The sequence below is a fragment of the Scatophagus argus genome, chromosome 10 (genome assembly GCF_020382885.2).
Source record: "Scatophagus argus isolate fScaArg1 chromosome 10, fScaArg1.pri, whole genome shotgun sequence".
Lineage (NCBI taxonomy): Eukaryota > Metazoa > Chordata > Actinopteri > Scatophagidae > Scatophagus > Scatophagus argus.
Genome location: NC_058502.1, coordinates 19,347,215 through 19,355,991, shown reverse-complemented (window position 1 = coordinate 19,355,991; position 8,777 = coordinate 19,347,215). Strand labels below are relative to the sequence as shown.

Here is an 8,777-nt window from a genome sequence, read left to right as displayed (position 1 = left end):
GATACATACTTTGTGACTACACTTACATGCCTAAAAAATACCTCGGTGGTAGCTACTGAGGGAATCTTCACCTTTGAACATCCTAAAGTGGAAAGATATGAGTCCATAACTGCTTCCACTTTGGTACCTTCATGTGGTCTGTGACCTTAGTGGTGGACTACCACTGCATGTGTTCTATCGTTTCAGCTTGATGCACGAACAAACACGCGGTACGAGTGCCTGTTATCCACGACATTAAAGAATTAAAAAAATGTTCCATTAGCAAAAGCCAATGACTTAATTTTATGGTTACGGACAACATAAGTGGACAAACTGAAAAAGACACTCGCTGTCGACTGGTCTGGCTGTGTCCGATAATGGACGCCCTGGCGTTAGAGTCCAAGCCGTTGTGTTTACGGTGTGCTGGCCCTTTAAGACAGCCCCGTGTTTCCATTGGCACGGTGACGTCAGAGCAGTGAAGGACTCCAGCCTATCCTCTCTAAACAGTGAAGGCAATGGTCCTGGCAGAGAGTCCTGCTTTCGGAGGGAGACTTTTACACTGCACAAAAGCTAGGGAAACACTCGTCGCTGAAATGAACCAGAGCCCTCGGACACTCGGCGTGGATTAAAACGGAAACTTTTGCGATGGCTCTGAACATGAAAAAGTAGCACGAGATAGCAGCACGCCAAACGCCGCCACCAACGGACCTTCTACTGCAAAGCAACTCCTAGTAGATGCACGGCCACCGCTGAAAAATATGCTCCAGCCGAGCCGCCTCAACCCCGGCTTCAGTGGCAAATTCCCAGTCTTATAACCAGTTTCGCGAGACATTCGCCGGCTTCCGTTCGTTTCTTCTTTTCCCGCTTCTTACCTATAAAGTCCCCGTGTCCCCGAGCCACCTGCGAGAGAGAATTATGGCAGGGAAGCTGACAGCAGCGCAAGGCACGGGAATACTGCTGGTGACAGCCAACGTTGGATCCCTGTTCGAGGATGTGAGTTTCCCCATTGATAAACGCTGTCAGTCCGTGCTGTCTGCTCACACCAGTGTTGTGTTTTTACTTGCTTCATACTGTCAACTCCGTCTTCATGTTATGCTAAATAACGTCTCAGCTGGTCACGACTCGTGTGTGGCAAGTCGCGTGCGGCAGCCTGAACACCTCTACTCTCTCATAAACACATGGGCCTCTCATAACCATAAAGACACACGCTGGCTATATGTGTTAAGGGTTGTGCCTTTTACACACGCAGTGACCCGCTTTCTCTTTCATGTCTTCTGTCAGCTCTGTATGAATATAAAGATGGGGGTACTGGTCACCATCTGCAGCCTGTTACTGCTGTAGTATTGCCATGACCATAATGTTATGGCCATAATTCTTTTCTCCGATCCACCCTGTAACTTCATACAGCAGCAGTTCACCTTTGCATAGTGTGCTACTCACTTTGTGAATGTGCTTGTGTAGCCTACATGAAGTGAGCCTTGGTTTATTTTTTATAAGAAGGACAAACCATGAAGTTTTCATAGAGGTTTACTGATATGTGTAGTTATCTGCCTTGTGCTGACTACCAACGGGACTATTTATATATTCTGATATCGAGGAGCATATTAGTTGACTGCTGCATCACTTGAGGTGCTGCTTGCTTTCCACAAGTTTTTATGTATTTTTTTTAAATGCAGAACACAATGCAGTAGCGAATGCTGCCAGTTGAGATTGCAGACTCTTTGTATCGTTATTGAAACAAACAGCATTAAAATATTCACTCATGGATGGCTGAAGAAAGCAAAAGCATTTTTCTGTGTAAAAACAGGTGTGTCAGGCCTCCTAAGGAGTGTCTTTGAACATTGTTGAATGATACACAAGGCTGTTATGTTTTGGGCTTCTGGCTGTTTCTATGTCAGGCTCTGTCTTGGTGCCTAATGACATGTAACTAGAGTGGAAAATGTAACTGTTACAGTTAAAAAATTCAAGTTCAAACACTTTGTGTCACTTTCAGTGTTATGTCAATAGAGAGTCCCCTGCCTTCCTCCCTCCTTTCACTCTTGTGAAGGGCTGATCCCAAACATGAAGGAAGAGCGGTCTCCCTCACTGGAGTAAGCCTATAAATAGCCTGCCTCTCACAAGCAGCATGCTTTGGCTGTCTTGGATTTTTTTTTCTCTCCACCAGACTTCTAACAGACTGAGCAAAAAGGCACATTAGAGCACGTTTCCTTCTATAAATGGGTGTATTGGTCATATGTGAGTCTATCTATAGTGTGCAGTGTTCGCACCCCTCACGATGCATATATGAGTTGAATGACATCTTTGTGGGCTGAGTTTAATTTTTTTTTTTCACTACTAGGTCATTTATAGATGAGAAGATTCTATGTTCATATCTGCCTAGCCTAACTCAAATTCTCTGACTTTGCTTTGCTTGTTGACGTTCATTCTGGTGATTGAACATTAATTATTTCACAATTCTCTTTCTCCTCTTTCTTCCTATTTTTTCCAATTTTGTTTCAATGAAAGTGAGTGTAAAAGGTCCAGTCCAAATGTTGAGAGAACTGTACAACATAATTAGTTCTTCTGCCCCGTCAAACTTTCTCATTTTACCATCTCCCACCATAGCAATTTCCATTCTCAAGTTTTAACACATCAGAGCTTCTTTGTTTACACACTAGTGTCAACTTGCCGAAGAATATATATCGGTTGCTTTTCAAAATCCGCGTGAACCACTCTTAACATCAGCGCAAATTAGATCCGCAGCACTTATTTGCTCTCATCATTACCTGCTTCCAACATAGCTGTGAAGAAGACCAGACGCATGGCAACGGCTGAGTTTTCATTTCAACAGAATTATGACTGGTGTGTTGTCTGCATGCCAAATTAATCAGAGCACTCCTGCGTTACCATATAACCGATTGCTGATGAGCAACGTAGCATTTAAAAAGCTATTTACTCTAACTGATATCACTGAATCAGTCGGCTGTGCTTTCTGACACATTACACGCGTTGCTACGTGCTTTGTATGAACTTCATATGTGTCCAACTTAGAAGAATTGTATAAATTCCATGCAAGGCGACATTATACTGTATGTTGAGAACCGCTGTCTTTGCTTTTATTTGTTATTATTATCTGTACAGTTTCAGTAGAACCGAAACATAGCATATATTTACATTGTTGAAAAGCAGATTTTAATAAAACAGTAAAAAAGTATAGTAAAATACTGCCCCATCACCCCATTTATCGCGCTCCTAAGATTTAGTGAATATTGATTGTTTCTTAGATAAAGATTCATTACTGTTAAAAGTTATAATATTTTTTTTCAAGTGACGGAGACACACCAGCTCAGCAGATGAATTGGAGAAGTTTTAAGCATCTGACCATGAAAATACACAGCAAATACACATGCAGGAATCATAAACTGCATCACAGCACCATAGTCCCGTCATCCAAATTAAATGCTTGCAGCAGCATTCATCTGGCTCTTTCTTGCCCTCTGTTTCATATGGAAAATAATCTGTAGTGCTGTTTGTTAAATACACCCATGTGGCCTGTGCATGGTGATTAAAACTACTGCCTTGATGTTAAAACCGGCAGCCTCATTGTTTCGTTCAGCCCATCTGAGTTTTCTCCGACTCCACTCATCAGTTGTTATTTGAACATCTAAAGCAAAAGACAAACAGTCATCCTCAAGCTCAGGCCGTTTTTCCTCTCCATTGTTGGCCCTCTGAGCCGTCCTGAATCTAATTATGACGGTAAACATCGTTTTCACAGGTGTTTAGAATGGCCGGTTAACCATTGTTTGGTTTTTGTTGAGTCTCACATGCTCACTTTGTGTTTCTAAGCTGACCCCCCCCCCCCCACCCCAAATTGGCGACTGGATTTTCTACTTTACTTTTTCAGTAAGTTAACCCGTCAGGCACAGTACAGCAGGGCGATCCACTCAGATGTACTGCTGCACAGGGGAAACACCGTAGGGAGTAGACACAGAACTGATATGTTCCTACCCCTCTTTCTAGGTGTAATGCATTTCTTCTAATGCAAACCTTTTCTTTTTTTTAAAATCACTTTTAGTCATATTGAGTATAATTTACTTAGGGCTTTTAGTTTTAATGCTGAGGTGATTGTAATTGAACTGATATGGCCCCAAAACTGCCCTCCCTTACAACAAAATGTTTTAATTTATTTTGAGCATTACATGTTGACCTTGTGCTGAAAGAGTTACAGCATATTAATGGACTGCTGGATGATGAATCTTTAACATACATTATCCTACATTATACATTAAGTCCCTGCAAGCCTGAGGATATCTACTCCCTAGGCTTGGCATTATTATTTGTTGTCATCCTGGAGATGCAGTGGGAAGACACTGCGGGATTCTCATGGGTCCCGTGGGGTTCCTGATCCAAAGGCAGCATGCACTACACAGTTCACCATATATGAGGCCAGTTGAAGAGTTGATTTCTGTCAGCTGTTATCATGCCTGCTGATGGCCAGTACAGGAAACTAGACTAAAACAGGGCTAATTCTTTCTCCTCTGTGATAGCCTTTAACAGTACGTGGATTAATTGTTTGAACTTGGCTCCAGTAACAGCTGAGTGGCTAACCTCTCACCTTCCGCTGTCCCAAATCAGCAAGTGTTCAGCCAGGTCGGGATCCTGTACAACAGGTGGTGGGACCGCCTGTGTGGAGAGAGCGTACACAAGCTCCGTTTCTTCCTTTATAATATTAGGGTTCTCAACTGAAAATACTGACTTAAAGGGGGAAAAATGTGGTTCAAAAAGTAAAAATGGCTTTGAAGTCAAAGATTTATTGGTGGTGGTATTGGCCGAGGGTGACACAGTGGTGCGTGTCTTGCCTCAAGGCAAGAGGGTTCTGGGTTCAAGTCTGAGTTCTTCTGTACGGAGTTTGCATGTTCTTCCTGTGCCTGCGTGGGTTTTCTCTGGGTAGTCCAGCCACAGTCCCAAAAACATGCGCATTAGGTTAACTGGCTACTCTACATTGCCCCTAGGTGTGAGTGTGTTCTTGTGTGGTTGTCTGTCTTTGCATGTCAGCCATGTGATTGACTGGCGACCAGTTCAGGGTGAACCCCGCCTCTCGCCTGTAGTCAGAATGGAATGGAATGATGATGATTGAATGGATGGTGTCGAGACATTCGACACCATGGCTCTTGCACAAACCTGAAGCTGATGATAGGGCAAGGTATCTACATTAGTTGACTGCCACTCTGGTTGAATTGTGGTTGCAAACTGATGCCAGTGTGTGGACATATCCACATTAGACATGTTTGGAGAGCTCTGGAGTGTTTTCCTTTCAGTATTAGTTTGTTAAATAGGTGGATCATGCTGACTGGACTTGGGTGTCACCAAATAAAAGCACCATGAGGCCTCAGGTGAGAGTTTTGTGATGAAAGAAGATGGAGGTGTAGTTGGTGTGAAGGTAGCTGACTGTACAACTCCTTGCTTAAGTTATCTAAATACCAGGGCCACCACCTGTAATTCATGTGCTCCTTACCTCCTTAACATCCGAGAAAATACATTTCAGACAGGCCTGTGCAGATATCTCCATCACGCTTCACTGCCGTTGCAAGGGCTGGAATCTTTTACTGCCCAAAACCTCCTACCTCATATGAAAGTCTTTGACAGTTATGTTTACAGGCCTGGGTTTGCTTGCATCTGTGCTGAACCTAAATAAACCCAGCAAAAAAGTAACAAAGTAAACTTCTCTGCTGGTTCTGTTCAGAGAAAACAAACCGCAGACGTGATTTGAGTGTTCTTGTCCATTATGGTGGTAACTGAAACTGTCTTGCTGACAGTAACTGGGAGATCATATCATGACATTTCACAGGAAAGCCCAGTTGGATTCATCCACATGATTAAGTTCTGACAAACAGATGCCAACTGCCCAGCTGGCTCTTATTGCTGAGGATGTAAGATGATGTCTTTTCGTAGGCTAGACTCCTCTCTGTTCGGATTATCTTAATGATGGCTCCTATATTTTCCTCAAGTGCTCTCATCGCTGTAAACACTGCTTTTTGGCTGTGGTTTTCTTTTGATTACAACCACCCTTGTTTTTGATTACACACACCTCCTCTGTTTGCCAAGCCAACGTGACCATATGGTGATGCAATAGATTACTATGAATAGCCCTTCTAGTGGGTTTGGTCCTCTGACTTATTTTTCACCATGTCTCCCTGTTTCTCCCCCTCCTGTCCACTGACAGCTCATTAGCTCAGACTATCACAGCCTGGACCCCACTGAGCTGGCATATTTACACCACCAAAGATAGAACAGAGTAGGAAAAATTTCCCGTCTTAACCTGGAAGCTATGCATACACGGCTCCCAGTATTCACTATTACACAGTGTGTGTGTCTGTTTGGAATGGCCTTTGTTTTTACCAAATGCATTCCTCAGCATCTCATTAGGGGTATTGAGCTGTGTGGTTAAAATGAATTTGCTTGTAAACATGTGACGATCCTTCAGCCAACATAGATTTTGGAAACTATATTTAGCCTTTAGTGTCATGGCTGATGGAAGTGAATTCCCTAAGTGAAAACTGTAATTGAGCATTCAGGATGTGTATTTATAGTGCTGGCAAGCGCAGTGCGAACGTGTGATACCAGATGTGATGCTGTGTCAATAATGGATCGAAACGGAGGAGGCTAACAATGTGCAAACGTCTTTATTCTTAATATCGAATCTTTGTGTCGAGCTCACCATATTTTTACCGTAAGTTTTATGAGGAGAAGCTCACCAGCAGAGTCTGTGACCAAACACTTCATCTGACAGCTTGATTTTGTGTTTCTTCCTCTGCCAAAGTCTGTTCCAGCACATTGCTGCAGGAGTGGAAAAGTTTATGAAAGAAAGATCAGATGATGCTATTTCGGTGTTCTCCCCTGCTCTGCCCTCCTCCATCCTGTCATAACATGGAATTAGAATCTCTAAAGGAGGAGACGCTGGAGAGCTGAACGTTGCCACCAGCAGGCAACATAAAGTCAGAATTTTAACATAATAACAGAGCATATTCCTCACCAGTTTGTAGCATCCTGCTTTATTATTCCCTCAAAATGCTTTTAAGAGTACCAAAAAAATCATGGCTGTAGGAAATGCTTCCATTTTTAAACAACACCTCTGTGGTAACATTAACAAGAATGGTTTTATGAACGTGGTGTGAATGTCTTCTTGTTGTCAGTCAAACAATGCCACCCAATGAAAAATGTATCGCATGCTGTGTGCTTTTGCAAGAGAAATCGTTTGCATTAAAGACCCCATTTTGCAGGTGAAGAGATGCTGCTATGGCACAGTGTGATATTCAGTATTTTTCTGAGCAGAAAAGTACAGTGCTGAAGTAAATTATATTTAGCAACACCCCATCACTTGTTCTTCTGAATTTTTACATGAAGATTACATTTTTTTACTGCAAATGTATATCATGGACCATATCTATGTTTTGTCATTATTTATCTCCTTTGTTACTACGGTAATAATCCCCACCGGCAGTGAAACCATGTCACATCTTTAAACATAATGGCACAGGACAGGTAGAACAGAATGGAGCTCATTGAGCTGTTGTTATTTCCAGTTATTAACATGGAGCTTATCTGGCTGTTTTTCTGAGCTTTGTCTCCCACTTGCTGAGTCAGGTCACCGTCCCCACCGCACCCCCCAGAAACCGAGCAGAAGAGTCTGCTCGGGCCCAAACCAGCAGAGGAGTGGACATGATCGTGTTGCTGATGTGGAGAGACAACAGTAGAGGGTCGGTCCCCATAAAGTTCACACATAGTAGTTCAGTGGAACTGATGCAATGACAGTTTAGTTTCCTGTCTTTAGCCATGTCCTGCAGGTTGTTGTCACATTTCTTTGGTCAATTTTAACGGAGACATTTACACCGTGTAGACAAAAATATTGGGGCATCTGACACCAACAGAGACTTTAATACCATTGCATTCTAAATACAAAGACAGCTTAGCTCTGTTCCAGTTCATCCCAAAGGTGTTGGAGTTCAGGGGGTTGAGGTCAGGACTCTGTGTGGGACAGTCAAGTTCTTCCACACCAAACTCATCCAGCCATGTCTTTATGGACTTTGCTTTGTGCACTGGAGCACAATCATGCTGGAATGGAAAAGGACCTTCCCCAAAGTGTTGCCACAAAGTTGGAAGCATAGCATTGTCCAAAATGTCTTGCTATGCTGAAGCATTAGGATTTCCCTTCACTGGAAGTCAGAGGCCCAGTCCAACACCTGAACACACAGGCCCATCATACTTTTGTCTCTATAGTGTGAGACATTTCAGAGCTCTAACCATAGTTTTTAAGTGTATTTTTTGATTTGTGCCACTTTTGCTGCCGTCAAAATGTTGTGTGGTGCAGATCTGATTTTCACAGAAATAAACAACCACACAGTGCCCAAAGTTTCCAAGCCAGCATTTAACCTGTTTAACAAATGTAACTTGTTAAGAAGATTTCTCGTGTATGAGCAAAAACCGAATTAATCTAACCCATTTGCTCTGTGACATTTACATGTGTTGATACAAAGCTGGGTTGTGCGAATAGCCAGGTGAAGAATCGAATGCTCCGTGTACATAAACATATAGGGCTGATTAGGTGGTAATATGTCAGCACCACATTGCACTGATGTCACCACAGAGTTGCCATGGTGTGTTAGTAGAAGTTAGACCCCTGTAGCCTGGGGCCATGAGGCAGCAGCCAGCTCCCATCTGCACATGCTGAAAGCTAGTTGACAGGCAGAGAGGAGTTACCTGGAGGTCTCCATGCCTCTGTGGATTTCCCAAGCTCTTCCTCCATGTCCAGACAAGCCTGG

At 43.1% G+C, this 8,777-nt stretch overlaps 1 protein-coding gene across 2 annotated transcripts in view; it reads left to right on the top strand.

Moving 5' to 3' along the window:
* The first annotated feature begins 438 nt into the window (after nt 1-438).
* Nucleotides 439-8,777, top strand: part of LOC124066256 (inositol polyphosphate-5-phosphatase A) — a 132,105-nt gene continuing 123,766 nt past the window's right edge. The window contains exon 1 of one of the 2 annotated variants that reach the window (XM_046402525.1): nt 439-972. In XM_046402525.1, coding sequence (XP_046258481.1) covers nt 895-972 — 78 coding nt within the window. In that variant the 5' untranslated portion in view covers nt 439-894. The remainder of the gene's footprint in view (nt 973-8,777) is intronic. The other variant, XM_046402524.1, reaches the window with a different exon arrangement.